Source organism: Episyrphus balteatus, chromosome 2, assembly GCF_945859705.1.
Source record: "Episyrphus balteatus chromosome 2, idEpiBalt1.1, whole genome shotgun sequence".
Classification (NCBI taxonomy): domain Eukaryota; kingdom Metazoa; phylum Arthropoda; class Insecta; order Diptera; family Syrphidae; genus Episyrphus; species Episyrphus balteatus.
In genome coordinates, this window is record NC_079135.1 from 83196357 (window position 1) to 83221027 (window position 24671).

The window sequence follows — 24671 nt, forward strand, 5'->3', positions numbered from 1 at the left end:
GGAGGCTGAAATTTTGTGAGGAGTTTGGTTTTTACGAGCTCAACAAATGTAGTGAATTTGAAATTTCTAGCATCTTTGGTGTGGAAGTTAGAGGGGGGTCGAAAATGGCCTGAGTTGTTTCCTGTAAATAAGGGTGTAGTGCCAAAGTTGCTAGAGAACTTGGCTGGGCACTACCGTGCCCCTTGATATTTTTGAAATTTTTGTTGATTGTAGTAGGAAAATGGTTTCTTTAAAAGATGACATTCAAAATTTCCCGTAATAAATGGATTTTATATTTTATTTCGATTTTTGAAATTATTTGTTGTTTTTGTAGTTTTTTCATTCACAGTACACCACCTATCACAAAATTTTTGATGCAGTTTTATTGTTTTTCAATTCTTTTAAAATATTGCATTCAAAAATGTGTGTAGACATCAAACATTTTAATACTTTAACGATTTTTAAAATTTGTATTTGAATTTTTTATACGTTTCATTGAAATAATCATACCTATATCCAATTTAAGGTTTACTCCTTTTTATCATCCAAACCAGTGTTTTTGAAAAACCATATTTTGTGCAATCTCACTAATTTAATTTCCATTTATTAGCATAATAGTGAGCGATTTCATGGCACAACTTCAAATTTAAATCTCTATGACCTTGAAGAACAAAAACACTCCAACTGTAGTTTTGAATATCATTTCTTAAATTTCCATTGAGCCACAGAAAATTAAAAGATTATCTACATCTTATTTAACTTAGGTATTCTGTTTTTTGTTCTTTTTCTGAAATAGAATGGTTTACTTATTATAAATCCTATTAAATCCATGGAGACCTAAATAAGAATCTAGTTTAAGTTTACCCAAAATCCCCAGCTACTAGATATGCACCTATTCGAGATGGAAAAATTTAAAAATGTTTAATATTATAGCAAGAAAAGCAGCTGAAACAATATTATTCTCAGGAGTCAAGCCAATTCACTCAGTCAACCTCATTCTTGATTACGGAGGGAATAACAAAACAAACAACAACACACACATACAAAATAAATGCATATTGTTCAGCTCAAAAATATACAGGGTGTCCCAAAAGTAATGGATCAAACGAAATATGCTGATAGGCCAACTTTAGGGCTCTCAGAATTTGGTAACTTGTTCATCCCAAATCCTTACGGTTTTCAATTTAATGCAGTTTTTGTGAATTATCGAAAAATCTCGACTTTGCAACAGTATTTTGCTTCCTCCGGTCATAATTGATTTTTGTTTTTTACAATTCTTTCACTAAAACATTGGCTAATAAGAATAAATAATTATTTAATCAAAATATTTTTTATTTCATACGCCATTTTGCTGCAAATTATGTAACAGTTCCATGTTTTATTAAAACTCAATTTCTGACTTTTATTTGAGAGGAACATCCCGAAAAAAAATTGTATGGTGTGATACTGGTTTATTATTTTAAAAACTTGCCGTGTTATTGCACTTTTCAAAAATGTATAAAAATTTCCAAAGTTCAAATTAGAACGAAAGATATTACAATTTTAATGCAAAAAACAGGGGTTTTCAGAGCAAAATAACAAACAAAAATCGTGGCTTTTATTCAAAAAGAAATAAACAAACAACAGTCGAGGAAATGTGTTTATTTTTCTTTGTTATTTTTCTCTGAAAAGGCCTGTTTTGTTGCATTAAAATTGTAATATCTTTTGTTCTAACTTAAAGTTTGGAAACTTTTATACATTTTTGAAAAGTGCAATAACTTGGCAAGTTTTTAAAATAATTAACCTGTGTCACACCATACAAATTTTTTGCAGTGTGTTGCTCTGAAAAAAAATTAAGTAATTGAGTTTTTATAAAACATGGAACTTTTAATTAATTTGCAGCAAAATGGCGTATGAAATAAAAAATATTTTGATTAAATAATTATTTATTCTTATTAGCCAATGTTTTAGTGAAAGAATTGTAAAAAACAAAAATCAATTATGACCGGAGGAAGCAAAATACTGTTGCAAAGTCGAGATTTTTCGATAATTCACAAAAACTGCATTAAATTGAAAACCGTAAGGATTTGGGATGAACAAGTTACTAAATTCTGAGAGCCCTAAAGTTGGCCTATCAGCATATTTCGTTTGATCCATTACTTTTGGGACACCCTGTATATGTATTAGAAAGAAAAATCATTTTTAAGCAACCTGTGTGCTGGCTGTTACTCCGAAAATCCATTTTCCATCAAAAACGAAAACGCACATCACATAACCGGAAGCAGAAAATATAAATTCTCTATTCTCTTGCAAAAAACATAGACGGAAAATATTTACGGCGCTCTCTTGTCGACAAATTTTAAGTGGGTCGAATTCTTGGCAAGAACCTTATCTCGAGGGAAATGGGAACTAGTTCATTTTGTTTCTATGTACATATATCCAACAAGACAACGAATGGAACGCAAGGACGAAACTTATATTCGCATACCAAAGCAACAATCAAAAATAAGAAAAAAAAAAATACAAAAAAGGAAGAACTAAATTCAACTAAAGTGTATATAGTACAGCACTGTCTCTGCGAACATTTTGAAATTGCCAATTATGTTAAATCCGCTTGGCGCCATTTATGCTCGTTTAAATTGCGACTCTATGCAAATTTGCTTCGTTTATATGAAAAGATCATTGAGGCCGAAGAAGACCGGCTTTATAGGTATTGTATGTTGCAGTGGTGTCGATTTTTTTAAAGTTTATATTTTAAGCAATTTTTGAAACTTTTTGAGAAAAAATAAATTTTAAAATACCAAAATTTTGAAATTTAAATTCTTCTGTTAAATCTTAAATCTCTGTCTATTTGGATGTAGAAATGAAGCAGAGTCCTCAAGCTTGTGGGAAGTTATGTTATTTCCGAAAAGGAATTAATTCTTAGGATGTTTGAAGACAAATAACACTGGTTTACAGCCAAAATGGACACTCAATGCCATTTGCATTGCTCTATAAGCAAGTATTGCATTCGTGTCAAAAAAAATTCGATTAAGACAATCAAAGCCAAAATTACGATGATGGAGAAAATAAAAAAAAAGGATTTTTCATTCCGTCGCGTGTCGGCGGCGTCGGTCTGTGCGTGTGTTTTGTTCATCGAGCTATAGGGCCTAAACGGATGGTTGAATTTTTCTATCGATTATGGAACCTTGAATAAGATCTTCAATCAAAAATTCAAACTTACCTGCATCAGTTTTAAAGAAAATATCACTTTTTTGCCAAACTTATTATTCAAAAATTTTAGATAACTCTAATTTAATGGACTGTAGTTTACAAAAATACGCTGCGAATTTTTTTATCTTGGAAATTTTACGATATTTTTTAATTTTTTTAGGTACCTACAACTACCTACCCCTTTTTGAACTGAATTTGTATTTTTCGCAGTAGTAAAGTGCTGATTTTTTTAAAAAGATAAAAGAAGCTTACTAAGTACTCAAAAAGTTATAGTTGATATAGGCTACGATTGACCATAAGCTTTTGAATAAAAATATAGTAGAAAAATCTACCCTTTCGGAAATGGAGACAATAAAACACCGCATACCCAAAGCAGGTTCGTAATTAAATTGTTTTAAAAATGTTAGTATTATTTTATAAAAAAAGAATATACATATTTGTTGTTGAACTTAATGATTGGAGGGAAAATAACTTGTAATCTTTGTCAAGAATCAGACAATACTCATACAAAATTTTAAACTACCTCGTAGTTCGAAATATTTTGAATTTTTATTTGAGCGATTTATTTGAGAAAGGTATCATAACACTTTCTTGAAGTGTTTTGATTCATTGCACTTGGACGTCGGAAATGGCTGATAGGTGCACTTTTGACTGTTCTGCAACCGAATAGAAAAAGTTTCTATCGCAACCAGTTTAGAAAATATTAGCTTTTTTTCGTTCAGTGTACTTTAAATTTCATCATCTTACGTTTTCTTTAACCACAACCACGAATGAATTTTATAAATTTCTTATTTTTATAATTTTCTACAATAATTGGCTCACTACATAAGAAGTTAAAAGTTTTTATAATTGTTGCATCTTTTCTTTAAACAAATTTTGAAATATGTTTTTCGATGCAAAATGTGAAAACAAAATTTGTATGAAAATTTTCAAACACCTGTGGTATAAAAAAAAATCCATAGGAACGTAGTTGGCCAACTTTTTTAAAAAAATGCGCGTCCAAAGGGAATTGCAGAATGGTAAAAGTTTTTATCAAATCTAGAGTTACTAGGAAGTTATTGGTACTATACTTGAAATAATTTTTTTGTACCTATTAATTATTCTGACACTTTATTGAACCGAAAAAAATTCTGCATTGAAAACCCTTTATTAATGAATCTCTATAATTTTTATCTCAGCACAATGAAAAACATATGCTGTCTTATCATTTTACCTGCACTCTATAAAAGAAAATTTTCAATAAATGTACACTCCTGCTCAAATTTATCGCACATCCTATTTATTTTATTATTTTTACTGTTGCAGTTTAGCATTTTTTCGACTTCCTCAACAATAGGCAAACACAAAAAAATACACCAAAGTTGTTCAAAGCCATTTAAAATAAGATACAGGGGTAAAATTAAAGATGAAAAAAGTGTGTGTTAATTTTGAACAGGAGTGTATATTGTAACTGAGCTAAAAGATATCAAATATTAGGTAGGTATTCTTGCTAAAAATTAATTGTACTAAGCTTTACCTAAGTATATAGTTAACCTAAGGACGTGTATCAATATAGAATGTAGAAAAACATAGCAACGGCAGATATTAATTTATTGAATAAATGTAACAAACAGGAACAAAATCAACTACATACATGTAAATTTTTAAATATTTCCTCATTGCTAGCTTTAATTGAAGAAATATCAATGTTTAATTTTTTATATTTGATGGTAGCTCTCCGCATTCTAAAGGTTAAAGTTTTTTTTTCAAAACTTGTTAGCCTTAAGGCTTATTGACTTAGAAAAAAAAATCATTAAACCCTATTTTTGTTCACACCCTGCTCTTTTGAATAAACTTTATGACAATGTTTAAACACATTTTTTTCTATCCACATGTTAATGGTCAATTTTGCTTAAAAAAAAAATTTTCAAAAATATTAGTTCGTATAAGGGCGTAGGACCAATCTTGCTCCAAAAGGACTAAGCCATTTACGAAAAAGTCCCTCGGCACAATACACCAGCCAACCCAAACAGAACAAGCAAGCAAACACTCTCATAATTCGCGTATATGTAACTACATCGCTGTCGGTAGGTAGGTACCTATCCTATTCGGCAAAGATAAATGTACACCTACAGTACAGACCTTCATAAGCACAGCTACATCAGCTTCGTATTCCTTTTAACAATATAACGTAGTACGACCACATGTTTATTTTTTGCTTGGCCTCGCGTAGGTACATACAATTTCATCATCCAGGAAAGCAAAACTCCTGTCCTAGGTTTTTTTTTTTTTTCATATTTGAGCTCGACTCATGGAAAACATGGTGACAGAAAAAAATCAGTCCTCCTTTACGTCCTCTCCTGGCTGACACTGGCACTCCATGTTGGACCACGGATAAGAGGAAACGAAAACATCAAGTGATAAATGGTCAGTTTGTATACCTACCACGACCATCAGCTAGCTTCCAACGATGACCATGGCAAGAAACGGCTGGGAAAATATTCGTGTTGTTTTTTTTTTTTGGCCGAGTCCGTGTTATTTGCTGTCCGTGCGGGAGCAGTCTTGTGTAAACTGAATCCAATGAAACAACATCCGGATTCCGGAGGTGAAAATACTTTCGTCAAAGGATATGGGTTAACAGAAAAATCTGGCCATGCAAGGATGCACCTTGGGTAATGGGGAGGGGCCCTACTTTTGATCACAACACCGTCCACAGATCGCTACGAAGACACCCATGACTAATGATGCATAATTCAGTAAATTCCAGGTAAACATACATACATACATATAGATACAGGATGTGTGTTCAGATAGAGTAGATATACGAATTTTTGTCCAGTATTTGTGGCTAAATAATATCCTCTTTACGACGACGACGCTTTTACCCACTTCTTCCTCTCTTATACCTTCTTTAAATAGACAATTTACGTGAGTCATTAGGGTATTACTATAACCATTTGCCAGGCTAAATATTTTTTACATTAATTTTTGTGCCATTAAATCCTTTCAGGTGCGGTGGCTTGGCATAGAACAAAAACAACAAACAAAAATCCAAACCCATAAATATGTTGTTTTTAACGCTCAGGATGGCTGGGCTCTACAAATTGCTCGTCCATTAGGTTGGAAGCGAGAGTTTGCTTTCCTATGCGGTTCGAAAATAAAAGCAAACAATAAAAAAAAAAAGAAAGAAAAACTTTAAAAACTCTTAGTTTTTTTTTTGTATAGTTCACATTTTATAAGTTTGGGAGCAGGATGAGGTGATGATGCAACGAAAGGCTTCTGGCCAAGTACGATAATTTATAACATTTCTAGACAACCGAAGATAATGGCCGTTTTTAATGCTTTCAGTGCTATTTTTGCTCTTTTTTGTTTTGTTTGTTTTTTCTTTTAAATATATATTTTTTTTTGTAGAGATAGGTATGATAATGCGCAGATTTTGGTTTGGAAATTTATTTCATATAAAAGGTTTTTTGTTTGTTTTTTGTTTATTGTTTAAGCATCTTGAATCCATTAGCAGTTTTTTGTTGTTGATAGTTTAATTGAATCAGTTTCAACTAAACGCTTTAAGCTGACATTAAATAAAAGGAGATAAGAGTTATAAAAAATAAAGTTCAAATAATAGTCGTGATTTAATGTGATTTTCACATACATATTTTTAAAATACGTACCCATACCTATCCATTAATGTTTTTTCTTGCATTTGGATTGAATAAGAGTCGTTTTATAAAAAAAATAATTTTTTTATAGGTATATAAAAATTTCTAACAAATTTAAAAAAAAATGTGGGATGCCATTTTAAAGAAATTAATTTTTTACACTTAAAAACGAAATTTTGAAATATTTCACTTATCCATTTTCAAAAACTTGATTTTTGAAAAAAAAAAGATTTTGAAATATTTTTTAAAAATCCAAAAAAGTGTTTGTTGAAAATTTTCTAAAATTTAATATTAACGGTCACTTGAACGCTTTTTACCGACTTCCAAAATGGAGGATATATTCAATTCGCCTGTATTTTTTTTTTTTTCTATGTTTGTTACCTCATATGTAACTTTGGACTGAGCGAACCAATTTTTTGGCATTCTCCATCATCGTAATATCATGTTTGATTGTTATCTCGAGTTCGATTTTTTTTTTAATCCTAAGACTTGCCCTTTGGTACCTCCTCCAAATTCATCGACTTCGTTGTCTTTTTGAGACCAATTTACTGTCTCATCGAAAAAATAACACCTTTTCACTAAAATTTTTTTATGAAAACACTTTATTCTTGCTTTCTATCCCAAATTTAATGTTTTTACCAAATTTCATTATGGTGACCCATCATTTTTGTTTTCACTCAAAAAAACACCCTGTTAACCATGATATTTTTATAGACACTTTAGATTCTTGTTTCTAATCTTAAAAGTAACATAATTGCTGAATTTCAATAGGGTACCACTAATATTAATCAAGTATTACACACTTCGAATATTCCACCCATATTTTCTCTACACCCAAAAAAAAAACACCCTTTCATATGAAAAATTTTTATAATTTATTCGTAATTCCCATGGGAAAGAGATAACATATGTAATGAATTTCGTAAGGGTACCTTTTATACCATTGATTTTATTGTAGGTACTTATCGCGGATTTTCCCTATTTCCCAAAAAAAAAACACCCTTTCACCTAAAATATTTGTATAGACTGTTTGGGTTCTTGGTTTCTGTTATAAATGAAACATTTTTACCAATTTTCATTGGTGTAACAATTTTTTCACAGTTTTTGTGGTACTAATTCGGAATTTCATCATTTCTTAAAAAAAAACACCCTTTCCCTCAAGATAATTTTGTACACTTTATAGATTCTTAATACCAACCAAAACTTTTTCACCAAGTTTTAAAAATTAATAGAATTTAAGTCAGCTGTTATTATACATTTCTCACACATAACTCAACCCATCAAAAAAACACCCTTTCATCAATAATATTTTTAAGATCTTTTTGCTTTATTTAACATCTTCATCCCGAATTTCATCAGTGTAGCATGTTTTTCACAAGGATTTTGGTCATATTTTACCTTTTGAAGTCAAAAAAACAAGCACCTTTGTTTTTAATCGGCAATAACTTTTCTTAGAGCAATCGTATTGACTTTATTTTTATGTCGTTAGATTCAGCATTAAAAAATACCTTGAAAACATGTGTCATATGATGATATTTCACACACAATTTTTTTCACTATATTTTTGAGCTTCACCTCCCTCTTGTCCGCAAAAAAAACACCCTTCCACCCAACTTTTTTTTATAGACGGTAGTGCACTTCAGGGTTCCGTTTCGTCTCACCCTCTATTCCTCATTTTTACTAATGATCTGTTCTCTGAAGCTCTTAAATACCCTGAGCTTTTCATATTCATTTGAGAATCCATATCCTATCCATGCTTTGGGATTCGAAAATTGAACGGCAAAATGATAAGCTCATTAAATTTTTCTCTCGATGGTCTAAAAACTAACATTTAAATTTTTAAATAGTTTTCGAGAAATTTAAACTTTTCCAAAAAACTGAAAGTTCTGAATAACTGGTTGGGGTCGTCCAGACAGGTGCTCAGACTTTATTTCGGTTAGCATTATGATGACGCTTGTCATGGAAGAAATAAACATAATACAGTTTTGTTTTAAATGTCGGTTTAAGTGTGAATGAACTCTAAAGTTTCTAAACTTAAAACTTCCACAGATTTTTTTCATCGAATAGCTTACCTAAATGTACACTTATTAAATCGTAGGTTCATTTCAGGTTGAGTTATAAATATCCCATCAAAAAAATCCATTTCGATATGCAAATCTGGAATAGAAAACAGAAAAAATCATTTTGCCGCATCGTCAATTTTGTTTTTTTTTTTTTTTTATTCTGTCCTGCATAGAAAATGACAAATAATACAAAAGTCTCTAGGCCATAAGTTCAAAATACTCAATATATGTACATATATAGAATATTATTGCACATTGAGCTTGCAATAAATCCTTCATAATCAATCTCTTCATGAATCGATAAGAACATTATTACATTTTAAGGACAAATAAAAACATAGATACAAAATAAAGGATTTTGTGTGCGTTAGTGTTCATGGATTTTCGATCAGAGCTGTCGTCGATCTATATGTGAGATTAATAAAGAGGTCCTCATGTTCGTTGGCTTCTTTGTTGCTAAACTAGGATGACTTAAGAATATTATTTACCAAAATAATGAGTCTTACTTGTGGAAAGAGGTTACAAAAGGATACATTTACTTATCAATAAGATGCCACTAATAACCAAGACTTTTTAGATACATTAATAAAGTATATGGAGTAATGATAGACCATAACCACGACTAAATGTGTTCAATCATTTTCGTAAACACAATTTTGAGATAACGGTAAAATAAAACTTTAGAATTCAACAGTTATAACTTTTGACCAAGAGCAGATAGAAATTTAATTAAACTTTTATGAGCATCCTGATACAATTACCTTTCATTTGGTATATCACACATAACGGTAGACTAACTACAAGCTGCACAATGTTAAATCAAGAAACTTGCGAAAAACCCCAAAACGCCTGAGAACATAAAAATAAATGTTTTTTTTTGCTTGTTTTAATGAAATTTGATGGAGTTCAAAAAATTCTAGCTCTTTTTTTTAGATGTCTCATAGACCTGATCGCTATATATATATTTTGAGCTAAGACCATAAGCTTTCAGATGGTTTAAAATTTTGTATAGGTTGTTAGGAAATAAATTGCACGACTGGGGTCGCACGTACTTGCTCTTATGCTTAAAGTAACAATAATGTTAAAGCTTTTTATTCAAGAAATTTAAAATTTCATAAGTAGTATCAAAAAATTAAATCTGTTTTTATAATTAATTAAACTCCGTTTTAAATTATCTTAAAAAAAAAAAAATATGCCATTTTATTTCTTGTATAAAAAGGTATTTTTAGAAAAAAAATTTCGAAAATTGTAGGAGCCGTTTTTTAAAAAAATAATTTTTTATATATAAAAATTTTTTAACATTTTTAAAAAAAAAAGTTGGTATGCCATTTTGAAGAAATAATTAATTTACACATAAAAACTTAATTTCAAAATTTTTCATTGATCCGTTTTCAAAAAATTGATTTTTCAAAAAAAAAATTTGAAATATTTAAAAAAAAACCAAAAATGCGTTTTTTGAAAATTTTCTAAAATTTTATTATTATCTTTACTTACACACTTTTGTATAAAAATTTTCATTTAAATCGGGTTAATTTTGTACGAGATATTCAGAAACGAAAAAAACCGTTCTATGACAGGTACCGTTAATAACGGTACAAAAAATATTTTTTTTATTTCAAAAGTTGGCTCTTATGTGTTGTACTACACACAAAAATTTTAATCAAAATCGTTAGAGCCGTTTTTGAAAAAAATTAACTTTTCTATTTCCGTTATATGACAGGTACCGTTAGTTTTGGTCATAAAAAAAAAATTTCAATTTCCCCTCTAGGGAATCACCAAAAACTGCTAACTACCAAGTTTGAAGAAAATCACTTCACTCGTTTAGGCTGCAGCTCCAGATAGAGACAGACACACAGACAGACAGGCAGACAGACAGACAGACAGAATTGCCAGACCCACTTTTTTGGCATTCTCCATCATCGTAATGTCATGTAAAATTGTTATCTCGAGTTCGATTTTTTTTACGAATCCTAAACTTGCCCTATAGTACCTATATCGCAAGTAAAAAAAATGGAATTAAGGACGTGAGAAGATAAAAATTCATGTTTTTTTTGCTTTTTTGATGAAAATGATTGTTTTCAATAAATTATGTTTATACTTTTTGCGCATTGTAAAAAGTTAAAAATGGTTTTATTCTTAAGAAGAAATACTTGGCTTTTAAATTGCATAATTTTTTTTGTAAGATTTTAAAATAAAAAAATTAATATAATGAGAAAATAAAAAAGGTATTTTTTTTAGATTTTTCTTGTAAATTATGATTGTTTGAAATAAGGTAACGCTTCAATTGACTCATTTTAAACAAAGCACACAACCTGTTTTCTGACGACGTTATCACGTAAAATCATCGTCCGTAAACCAGCTTTACAGACAACCTCTTTTTTTAACTGTGTGGTTTGCAATATACCTACACTTTTTTTTAATTTTTAGAATACCTACATCGAAATAGATTTTCCGGTTCTTCGTATACATTTTTTCCTCTTTACTTCCCTTCTCGACTTCTGACGACTACCCTGATTTAGCTGGAGAGATTGCAATCTATCTTTACGTTACCATTACAGCTCGAAGCCTGGTATTATATTGCAGTCAAACGTCAAAAACGTCTGGCTTGGCACATATATCTCATGGGTATAAGGGCATCGATGATTGAAAATTATCTCAATAGGTTTATGGAAGCATTTATGATTGCTATCTTTATGACTTTTTGCGTTGTTTATTGTTTCCCTTGTTGTTGTGCTTAAGGCTCATATTTTTTTTCTCGTTTCGTTTCGTTTGCTGCAATATTCAATCACTTTTCCATTGAAAATTTTTACTGCTATCGGGGGGAAAAACTCAGCTTTTTAAGCACCCGTCAGTTTGTGGTAATAAGAAAAAAAAAAAAAAATTAATTTTGATCCTGATGGAAGGATAAGAGTGCGATAAAAGTTTCCGTCAACCAAACTTTATTAAAAGTCTATACGTTTTTATAGAATTTTTATAGAAACTTTTCATTCAACTTTCATGACAAAAGTTAAATAATATAGAAAGGTATACACATACATATTATTAATATAGGTAGTTCTACACTACATAGACTAAATGAGCATATGAGCCCGTACCTTTTTAGTTTTTTTTTTCTTTTTTTCATTTTCTCTTTGTAGAGACATGTTCCATGTCTGAAAACTAACATTATAATAGTACGTATATGGATCACATATGAGCTTCTCTATTGTTAGAACAAGTTGTGGGCTGCAGTTTTTATGCAAACAAAGGATAGTGAAACTGAGACACTGCCATTATACCAAGATATAATAAAGTCGATATCTTCTTTTATATTATTCTATAAAGAATGTTTGCACAAAGGGTTTTCGATTGTAATAGACAGATTGAGCTTTATAACATAGATATGAATATAGATAGATTTGTTTTTGTATATCCCGATGTTTTCAAACTGAATGGACGCTAAAAAGGATTTATTACATTATAAAAACTTAAAAGAAGTGTTAAAATCTTTTTATGATATCAGTTAGGAAAATATAAAGTTAAAACAAATGTACAAACTTGAAACATAAAAAAAAATTCCTCTTAATTAAAACACTGATTACACTGGTCGACAAAATTAAACTTTTTGAAGAGAAAACTTCTTTAGTATCGTAGTGATTTGAAACAAAATGAAACGAAAAAGCGACACGAAAAATCAATTGATCATAACTTTTTTGTTTTAACAGATAGATGAATGAAATTTATACAGTAGATAGGTAATTAAATAAATTATGATTGTGCAAAATTTCAATTTCAAAATTCTGATATAATGGCGAAAAGATGTTCTTTTTTTAACACGTTATATCTTTTGATCTAGAGCACATAACAAATTTATTTAACTTTAATACGCATGCTGATAATATTACCTTTCAATTAATATATCACACATAACGGTACGTGCTCTACAAGTTATATAATCTTTAATTGAAAAACTCGAAAAATACCTCAAAACACCTGTGAAGATTTGTTGCCGATGACCAACAAGCAGTAGTGGAAGTACCGTAATCTCAAATTGAAATTTCGACATGGTTGGCTTTCAAAAATTCTTATTTTTTTTTGTAGGCATGGTAGAAATATGATTGAAGCGTCATATAAAAGATGAAATAATAATGATATAAAATTTATTATAGGTAGGTTGTCTTTTAAAAAATGGATTTAATGGCGTTAGAAGAGAAAAGAGATTGATTGTTTTGCTTTTTTTATGCGAAAACTAATTGGATTAAAAAAAATTCTAGCTCTTTTTGTAGATGTTGTATAAATAATAAAATATTTTGAGCTGAAACAATAAGCTTTCAGATGGTAAAAAATTTATTGTAGGTTGTCATATAAAAAAAGTGATGGAATAAAAAAAAGTTATATTTTTTCGATTTTTGTATTGCAAGAAAAATGATTTTTAAGGTTTCACTTCAACCACGTGTGAATTGCACGCATGATTTTTTTTTTTTTGTTACAGAAACCAAATTATACTTTTCCAAAGAAAGGAGCTTGAATCTGAAGTCACATCGCGTTTTTGAGATATTTCCGTTAAAAAATCGAAAATGCCGCTTGTTACAAGTTTTCGAGGTTATTTCTTAGCGTTTGATTTCTTGTTTTAATTAAGTTTGTAACGGTTTCTAAAAGAACTAAATTTCTAAATCCGAGATATTTAAAAGATCTAAACTAATTTAGAAAGACAAAATGTAGTTCTTTTAGAAACCGTATTAAATTTCATTAAAACAATAAATTAACCAAACTCTTAGAAATAACTTGAAATCTCAAAAACGTGATGTGATAGAAATTTTTTGACTTCGGATTCAAGCTCGGCACAGAAAAAACCTATAGAAAAGTAAGTCCTGGTTTATGTAACAAAAACCTTGTTGTCCAGTGATTTGACAGTGTAAATTGCTATTGGCTTTTTTTCGGGAAACCGACGAAGTTACGAATACCAGAGTTACGGGCGACAGAGTTACGAGTTTCAAAGTTACGCGAAACCGAAGTTACGAAAAACTAGAGTTACGAATTCTAAAGTTATGTTAAGCTATGACATGTGATTTTTGGGTTGGCAACAATTGCGAGGAACGATATGGAATTATGGAAATACAAACAAGAGATTAACATTTTTCTCATTGTTCAGAACTAAATGAGTGAAGCGAAAATGGGTGTTATTTAATCTTGTAAAATTTTGATTGGATAGGTATAGATATACATATATCGTTTTGTTTTTGTGAGAAGATCGCAAAAACGTTGAAATAGAAAAAAAAACATAAGTATACTTATGTAAGTTTGGGGGACATAATTGAAATTAACCTCTTATTTGTCCAACTAATATTGCACCTACGTATCGATATTCTCTTATTTATGTTTCCATAATTCCATATCGTTCCTCGCAATTGTTGCCAACCCAAAAATCACATGTCATAGCTTTACATAACTTTAGAATTCGTAACTCTAGTTTTTCGTAACTTCGGTTTCGCGTAACTTTGACGGCCGTAACTCTGTCGCGCGTAACTGTGTTATTCGTAACTGCGTTACCATTTCCTTTTTTTCTATTGATACAGGTCAATAGTCAATTGTAATTTATTCAATGCTATAATAGTGGAAACATTCTGTACTTTCTGCCATTGCTGTGTTATTTACACTGTGTTTGTGTGTATTTTTTGTTCCAGAAAACAGATTTTCGGTAAGAAAATTGTATAATATTAACAGATTTCTTAGTGTGGCAATAAATCGTTAAAATATAGATTTGCTGGTTTAAAAAGTGACAAGATATGTCACTTTTCAAATTTCTATGGTCACTTGTTTTTGAAATTATGAAAAAAACGAGTTTTTTTTTCTTGATTTATTACTTGAAAAGTAATTTTTTCATCACAACAGTTTGTAGAATAAAGGAAGAGAGTTTTCAACGCTTTTTCATTTGGAAGCTAGAAAAGTCATACAGAAAATTAATGAGGCAATCTTTGTTCTATACAGGGTGTCCGGTAAAAACTGGATGAGGCTGAAATGGCTAAACTTATGACTTTACTAAAACCAAAAAGAAAAAAATTCTATCACAAATAGTTTAGAAAATATTAGCTTTTTTTCGTTCAGTGTATTCTAAATTTCATCATCTTTCGTTTTCGTTCACCACAACCACGAATGAATGAATTTTATAAATTTCTTTTTTTTTATAATTTCTACATTAATTGACTTAAACCATAAGCATTTAAAAATTTTCATAGCTGTTGCACTTTTTTTTTGAAAAAAATATTGAAATTCGTTTTTTTTTTTCGATGCAAAATGTAAGAAAAAATATTTTATGAAAAACACCTGTGGTTTCTAAACATAGAAAATTTTTCTTTTTGGTTTTAGTGCAGTCATACATTAAGCTCTCAGTCGTTTCAGGCTTATCCACACCGAAAAAAAAATTTGATAATAACAGCTATCAAATTAACATTTTTCAGTGACAAAAGTCGTCCAACAATTAAAATATCAATTTTGATATTTTATCATATCATTTTGACATTTTTTAATTTCAAGTGGATAGTGAAAATTTCACTTTGACAATTAAAATATCAATGTTGACTAGATTTTACGTTTTAGTTTATTATAATGAAACCTATTTCTTTCCTTTTCATTTTTATTATTTTTATTATTTTAAGAATTTTCTTTCTTTTTTCAAAACATTACTGAAAGGGAATATTCTTTACAAAATAATGGTGATATTATTTTTTCTATTATAGGTGATATAATTGTTTTGTTATTTTCTCCCAAACTATGTGAAGTAAAATCTTAGTGCCGATCAAATTTTCTCAGTAAATCATACATTTTACTTCGAAAAAACACAAAGCGCCTTTAAATAAGTACACATTAAGAATTTTTTATTAAATATTTTTCAATAATTTGGAATGAGAAATTGATATGAAAAAATGATAATAAAATATCAAAAAAAATTTCCAAAATGTGACATTCAAATATCATCCTGATAATAAAAATGTTGTTTTAACATTTTAAATATCATAAAACACATTTTATAGAGCATTTTTGGCTGATATTTAAAAAATGTTAATTTGATATTTAAAAAATGTTAAATTGATATTGGCTTTTTTTTTCGGTGCATATTTTACAGTACACCCTGTATAAAATTGTTTTTGTAAGAAAGTTACTTTTGAAGTTAAAATTACAAAAACGTTTCTTTTACGCACTTTTTGATAATTTCTCAAAGTTGGCGTTAGAAATTTAGTCGACAAGAAAAGGATAAATTACACTCCATCATCATAATAATTTCATAAATATATTGAGAAAAATCCGTGTCGTATTTTCAGATCTATCATTTTTCCTAAATCTGAACATGTAATGAAAATTTAAGTTATAAAGTCTAACTTCACAGGTTTTGCACTTTATTCACAGGGTATTTCGGTACACTGAGGGAAAAAATAAATTGAAGTTGAAACGTTGTTGTTTCAAAGTTGAACTACTTTGATTTATGTAACCTTAAGATACCATTAAAACACCGGCACACAAAAAAAAAAAAGTGTCATGAACCAGAAACCAGACCTATCTTTCTATATGTTTTTGGGCACGCTGAATCCGAATTTGAAGTCCGTTTGGCCCCATCACCCTCCAGTTTTGAGCTGTGAGTGCATTTTGTTTGAATTTTTATGACTTTTTTGGAGTTTTTTGCATTTTTCTCAAAACTGAAGGGTAACCGGGCAAAACGGACTTGAAAATCGGATTCAGCGGTCCCAAAAACATATAGAAAGATAGGTCTGCTTCCTGGTACATGAAACTTTTTTTTTTGTGTGCCGGGTATGACAGCGACATGTCGCGACAGTGCTAGCACACAAAAAAAAAGTTGTATGAACCAGAAACCAGACCTATCTTTCTATATGTTTTTGGGACCGCTGAATCCGAATTTCAAGTCCGTTTTGCCCGGTCACCCTCCAGTTTTGAGAAAAGTGTAAAAAAGACCCCAAAAACTACCTTTTTTTGAGTTTTTTGCATATTACTCAAAACTGGAGGGTGAGTTTCTGGTTCATGACACTTTTTTTTTTGTGTGCCGGTGAAATTAACCTATTTTTCTTCAACGCAAAATCATTCCGAATAATAGTTAAATCAATGTGGTTTTCATTGATTTCACGTTGTTTTATGGTGGCTTTTACCTCAGTGTACTTGTTGTAAATCCTATTATTTCCCTCAAATAATACCTTTTTTACGTGAAAAATTAAAGCATACTTTTTTGACTCATTTGTATGACAATAGAACCATAGTACATTAACATACCATTTTTTATAGTTTTACAGATGTACCTATTTAAAAATATTTATGAAAGGGTCAAAGTTTTTTGTTTAGAGTGGTCGTATCGGGTTTCATTTCAATCAGCCATGTTAAATGCAAAACGTCAATATTTGATACAAATAAATAATAATAATAAAAAAAACACGTATACGCCACAGTGTACGTTGAAAACGTCAAATAATGTGAATTACAGCTTTCCCCTAGATAAGCACTTGTGTTCATCAATTGAACAAAATCTTCTTCGCGTTTGTTCTTAGTGTCAGAAAAACAATATCATCTAAAATAAGAATATCTTTGTAGAGAAAAAATTTAAATCTCCATCAAGAGGCTTCGTACCACGTGTTGAATTTATCATTTTAATTTTATTTTATATTATACACCCACAGATAAATATTCAATTGGTTGATACTCAAATAACTTAAGTTCTTCGAACTATTTATAAATACTATTTATATTCTACTACTTTCATAAATAATTGGTACTTATTTTATTTATTTATCTTTCCAGGATCACTCGAAGGCGCATCAAAACGATTCTTTACAGATTTTCTACAAGAACTACCCACACCCGGTACTGGAGGACCAACTTTTGATACCACAGTGCCCGCAAATATAACCGGGTTAGTGGGGAAAACCGTCAAGCTGGTGTGCCGAGTGAAAAACCTGGGAAATCGAACGGTAAGTTATATACTTAAATGAAATTCTATAAATAAAAAAGAAATCAATATTCACACTTTCTTTTTATTCTCAATAATATCGAATGCTCTGTTAGAATTTGTGATTTTTCAATTATCATCCATAATGGAATTTACAATTTTTTTTTTTTTCTACTTCTGCTCCCGAGTTCTGGCTGTCCCATGATTATCCAAACAAATGGCAAAAGTAAAGTTAATCTCTTGCTTTCCGTTCTTCTTCTTGAGAAAAAAAAAAAAAAACGGGTTGAACTTTCAATGAGTTGGGTACCTCCGATTCCACTCTGGAGTAAATCGATTTTTTCGAGTTTTTTTTTTTTGTAATTTTATTTTATTCTCCAAATTTACATTTCCATTTCATTTATCCCATTGAAAAATGAAAATGAAATGAAAATGGAGTAAAGCCCGCGTGCACGGTTCTTTATTTCCGTAGCAAAAGTTAATAGTTTCGAGTAGAACGGTCGTTTGGTACTGGGAGATGCTAATTTGCCGATGCCGAGTTGATTTTACAGTTTTCTCATCCTTTCTCTTCCTTTCTCTGTCGCTTAACGGAATAAAATATTCTATAATGGAAGAGTGGAATCTTGCACTTTACGGCTGCTGTCATTCTGTGCGGCAAAAGGAAAAAAAAAAAAAAAAACATTTGAAGGAGCCCGATTTCATCAGGATTTGGCTCCATGAAGATGCATTTCCTTAAGCAAATACACACCGGTTATATGGATGTAAGACACTCTAGTAATGGATTTTTTAGTAAAAAAAAAAAAAAAAAACTTGGGTGGGGATACACATGCATATCTACACGTGTGTCATTTACAATAGGAATGGTGTAGAATCAGCATTTTGCTTGCATACAAAAATCTTTGCGAAAAAGTTTGCTCTTCGTCAAAATGCAATCATTGACGTTAAGATGTAAGGTAGAGAGGTATTCTCGAGGGTGGTAATGTTTGGCAGTTAAACGTAATCTTGTAGAAAGTGAAAAAGTGATTACGAGATAATTCACATAGAGATAAATATTATTGGAAAAGGGATTTTCCGGTTGAGACGACGACGACGATGACGACAGCTGCAACGTATACCTTAGGGACGTTCCATAAGAGTATCTTCAATGTTGGTGAGGAGCATATCTTGATATTGAGTATTGATTCTATTGGAATAGAAGGATTTTCAATAAAATTAAAATAATCGGTATTAAGAGACAGGACAAGGAGCTTATGGAAATACTGTTGACGAAAAGTTTGAGCACTTTTCTTCATTTTATATTCGATTATGTTATGATGATTAATGGCTACATGATGTTTGACGTTATGTCAGGTAGCAAAGCAGACGTAGTGTAATGGCCTTAATGGATGTCTGAGGAAGATGGATTTTCGTTAGTATTTTGATTTTTTGAAATTTTAAGTCTTGGATTTTTCCATAAACTATGGTTTTTAGTAGATTTGTTCATCAAATGCTTTAGTGATGCCGTGCGTGATTTTGGCGAAATAGCGAGATTCCTCCTGCATTAGAAAACGAGCATGAAAAAAAAGATTCCAAGATGTGCCAGCTTCATATAGTTTGTCACTATTTTAACTATCATAAACACTAACATTGCTAATTTGATGACTTATCAAAATTTTGTCAGGAGTCACAAAAATATTCTGTATAAATTCACAATTCGGCGCCGTAAAGCAAAATTGATCTAAGTCACTAAAAGCAAATTTTACAGGGGACGATTTTTAAGTTTCAAATTGGTTTAAAGCGACAATTTACTGCCTGTTTGTCATTCAAGTTATGTTTTTTATAAAGTTTGTTCTTTTCTCTTGAATAAAATATACAAGTTTACCTCATTAGTAGGTGCATACTATTTTTAAATATTTTTTAAAACTAAAAAAATCTTAAATCGGACATAGAACAATTCCTATACAAGTACGTTTTTTCCTCAAATAAAAAGTGGACTTAGAACAATCAAGAATACTCGGGCTCATTTTCAAAAGGCTAATTCCTTGTTTTTATTGTTCTATATCCAATTAAATTATATTACCTGCGGAATTAAATTTTTTGGACAAAAACGGTTTTCAAATTCGGAAAGAGCACCCTCAAATTATTAAAACTGCATCATTAAATCATTTTCGGTAAAAAGTGGATTTAGAACAATTTTGCTTTACGCCGCCGCCGAATTTTAAACGTATTCAAATTTTCAAAAAAAAAAAAAAAATTAAAAAAGAACTACAAAAATTAGGTATAACTTTTTAAGTTTCGATAGAGCAAGTTTAGGAATCGAAAAAAATCGACCTGGAGATCACAATAGGTCAGTTCGTTGTTTTCCCGCTCCAGGGCACTCTGAGTCACGTCAACCAAGTACTGTCACAAAAATCAGAGTTTCTCGGGTTTTATTTTACATCGAACACCTCAGAGCTAGAGTTTCATCAGCTGATTTCTGTTTTGACATTTTTTTTTCTTTATTTTAGTTTATTATTTCAAGAATTTTGTGACAAATCTTATTCAGGGTGCGTTCAGAGCGAACATCGAACACAAAGGAAATAACTCTGGTTGAAAAAGGAGCTACAAAAAACGCTTGACAACGAATTCGGGGCGACCCAGAGTGCAGTAGAGCTCACAACGAACAAACCTAATGAGACAGATCATGGAGATGCCAAAATTAACGGCACTTGACATACGCAATGAAAAAGTTAAACAATTTTAATTAACAAATATTTGTACGTGAGGGTGTGCCTTATATAGAGAAAACATTTTTTTTGTTAATTTTGACCGTCCCAACCCGCCATTTTGTTCTGTCATGAAAAAAAAAAATTATCTGAAATATAAAAATGGAATAATATTTAGAGGGCGCTACTGGCATTTAAAAATATTCAGGATGTTTCATGATATAGAGCGGAATTCAGAGTCGTTACTCAAGTAAAAATTTTACTCAAGTGAACATTTGGTCTTAAGTTTGGTCCACTTCAGCTATTAATTACGTGAAGAAAACCTAGGAGTGCCTTTACTTTAGCTAATGAATTCCAACTGAGGAAATTTTGAAGTAAATACTTGGGCAAACACTCAGAAAATTCATCTCAGACTTGTGCTTGAGAAAAATTTTTACTTGAGTAACGACTCTAAATTCAGCTCATAGTGAATTTGTGGAATTAATAATTTTAAAAACATGAATTATGTATTGTTCAAACATTTTTTTTTATTTATAAAAGGTAATTCACCAGCAATTTTCCAGAAAGCCATAGCGTGTAGATTTGGTTAAGATAAGACCATCGTATTGGAGGGGAGGGGGGGTGGTTTATTCCCCTCTGTTTAGCCTAGAGTGCAAATTTTCTAGGAATTTGACTTAGATTGGAATAAAAATTATTAAAAATCGACGGTTATATCTACAATAACGTTCCACAACTTTTTGGAAAGCCAATAACTTTTTATTTTATTATTTTTTTAGATAAAGCTCTTTCAAAGAGCAGTTTTTGAAAAATTTATTTTCAAACTCAAACTCTTTTTCTTTTTTTCTTTAGCAGATATTTTTCAGGGAGAAAATTCCAGGGAACTATAAATTTAAAATAGAAACTGATTTTTTCAGTTGAAGATTGAAATTAGAATAGTTTTTGTTATTTGGGCTGATCAGGCCAATTTTCAAAGACCAGTAGCAACCCCTAAATTTTATCGGATTTGGAAATTTTTTTTTAATTTTTTTTTTTTTTCATGAGATGGAACTATTTGACGGATTGTACGTGTTGCTTATAAGTCCCTTCTTTTGACATAAAAATCATATTTTTTAAACCGGTAACAATACCTGTCAAAAACTATTTTCTTAATTTCTGACTTTTTTCGTTAACCATTAAACCGATTTTAACTTAAATTTTAATAAAAAAAAAGGTTTAAGTACCCTCAGTTTATAAGAGTTAAGAAAAAGAACACACATTTTGGATTTCAAAAAAATTAAAAATTTGTTTTGAAAATCATGTTTTTTTTTCAAAATGGATTAATAAATTTTCTTTAAATGTAGGTTAAATATGTGAAAAAAAAATTTCTTCAAAACAGCATTCCAATTTTTACTTGCGATATAGGTACTATAGGGCAAGTTTAGGATTCGTAAAAAAATTCGAACTCGAGATAACAATTTTACATGACATTACAATGATGGAGAATGCCAAAAAAGTGGGTCCGGCAATTCTGTCTGTCTGTCTGTCTGTCTGTCTGTCTGTCTGTCTGTCTGTCTGTAAGAACCTCGAGCTACAGCCTAAGCTACTGAAGCGATTTTCTTCAAACTCGGTAGTTAACAGTTTTGAGTGATTCCCTAGAGGAGAAATTGAAGTTTTTTTTTTAGGACCAAAACTAACGGTACCTGTCATACAACGGAAACAGAAAAGTTGATTTATTTCAAAAACGGCTCTAACGATTTTGAGTAAAATTTTTCTGCTTACTGTTACAGATAAGAGCCTCCTTTGACAATAAAAAAAATATTTTTTGTACCGTTATTAACGGTACCTGCCATAGAACGGTTTTTTTGATTTATGAATTTCTCATAAACGACAAAACAGATTTCGACCAAATTTTTAATACAGAAACGTTTAAACAATCATTATTTTAAAAAAATTAAAATTTTTCAAAAAACACATTTTTGGATTTTTAAAAAATATTTCAAAATTTTTTTTTGAAAAATCAATTTTTTGGAAACGAGTTGGTGAAAAAATTTGAAATTTTGTTTTTATGTGTAAATTAATTATTTATTCAAAATTGCATATCAATTTTTTTTTTTGAAAAATGCTAGAAAATTTTTATATATAAAAAAATTTTTTTTTAAAAAACGGCTCTAACGATTTTCGAAAATTTTTTTCTAAAAATTCCTTTTTATACTAGAAATAAAATGGCATACTTTGTTTTTTGTAAAAGATCATTTAAAACGGTATTTAATTATTTATAAAAACGGATTTTATTTTTTTTTTTTTTTTGTACCACTAACGAAATTCCGTGAAAATATCAAATTTTAAATTTTCCCTTATTTCGTTCAATGAAAAACTTTAACATTAGAGTAACTCTTACCATAAGAGCAAGTACGTGCGACCCCAGTCGTGCAATTTATTTTTTGCAAATTTTTCGAAAATTTTTGCATAAGTAGGTACAAAATATTTTTTAATTTAAAATTTTAATTTTTAATCCAAAAATCTTATTTTTGTTTTTGTTCTGAAAAACCGTGTTTTCTTAAATTCTAATTTTAATATTTTTTCGATTTATGTTCAACTTTAGAAATTTGCAATGTAGGACCTTTTCGAAATTTCACAAGAACTGCATTGAATCGAAAACCGTAAGTATTTGGGATGAACAAGTTACCAAATTCTGAGAGCCCTTAAATTGGCCTATTAGCATTTCGTCAACCTCATAAGGAAACCTCGTAACTCCCAAAATCAACATTTGGCAGAAGAGACAAAAGAGTAGAGAAACAACAGAGTAGTTGGGGAGTAAAGTGCTTTACAAAATTTGAATTTAAGTCAATTTAGAGTTTTCGGAATGACTTCAAATTTTTTGGGTAGCTCCGCTGACATATTTTCTAAAAAATGGCATTCAAAAGTCATTTTCGAAAAAAGGTGGAAGGAAACCTCGTAATCCTTATGAGACCGACGATATTTCGTTTGATCCATTACTGACTAACCCAAATTACCATACAAATTTTGGAGTATCACATTGATTTCAGCTTTTTAGGGCCAGTCTCATAGTTAGCACTTAACGACATTTTAAAATACAGATATTGTCACTCAAATTTCAAATATTTGCTGTTTTAGCTTAAGTGCCACACACTCGACTGTGCTCTAAACCCACTCAATATAATTCAGGGCAAGAATTATTTTAAATATTTCCAATATAGCTACACCTATAATATTATTAAGTTTATTTTTGAATGACAACAACTATGCCAAAAATTGTTATTTACCTTATCCATCAAATTCAAATATGAAAGGATCATTGCATCCTAAATGGAAATCCAAATTGAGGTTACGCACTCGACAGGACCCTGAGGGATATATCCTCAAAAAGAGCACATTTAAATGGTTATTCGTCGACTGTCAAAGAATATATACATATCTGCACTCAATGCCACAACCCGTATTATTTTTGCTCACTTGCATTCCGGATTCCGGAGGCCACTGCCATTTGCATTATCTGACAGGATATTGTTAAAGTATTATAATACCCTTCTCTTCTCTACCATTTTCTCCATCATACCTACATACAGAGACATAGCCACATTGTATTTGGGTTTTTGGAATCGATATTGAAACTACGCGAAGTATTTCCGGAACGGTCACGGAACTGGTTGAGGTATATGGATTGGATATAGAGTTGGTACTATATAGAGGGCATCAAATGGAAATCAAATTTTTCGCTTATGGAGCACTGAATTTGATATGATTTCGAAAACCAGATTCAAAGTAATCCCCCTCAGTAAGCTTAATGTTACGGTCTTCTCGTCAGGATTTACTTACGTTCAATGTTCAATTGCTCAAAGTATTGGAACTCGTCCATGCTGCTGTTAACTCTGGAAACGTGTGGATGTACTTGAACAACATAGTCTTCTGCTTCTGTTTTCGGTTCTGGATCTGAAACTGAATTGTTTTTTCTTCGTATTATTTTTGTTCGACTCAGCTTCGACTGCACAAGAGTGAGAGAGAAATAATGGGTAGGTGGCGAGAGAGATGGTGTAAAAGGACTTAAATTCAATATTCTTTTGGGGGAATAGTGGAAGGTGGCGGAGGACATCATCGTTTGTACCACTTCATCCGTATACAATTACACTTTTGATGGTAAGTAATTTTGCCCCAAAACCAATCTGGATCCTTTTTCTTCGATTGTTGTTTGGTTTCG

At 30.5% G+C, this 24671-nt stretch overlaps 1 protein-coding gene across 2 annotated transcripts in view; it reads left to right on the plus strand.

Moving 5' to 3' along the window:
- LOC129909845 (zwei Ig domain protein zig-8) overlaps positions 1-24671 on the plus strand; it is a 430837-nt gene that overhangs the window by 253705 nt on the left and 152461 nt on the right. For both annotated transcript variants that reach the window (XM_055986959.1, XM_055986960.1), the window contains exon 4: positions 17648-17817. In XM_055986959.1, coding sequence (XP_055842934.1) covers positions 17648-17817 — 170 coding nt within the window. The remainder of the gene's footprint in view (positions 1-17647; positions 17818-24671) is intronic.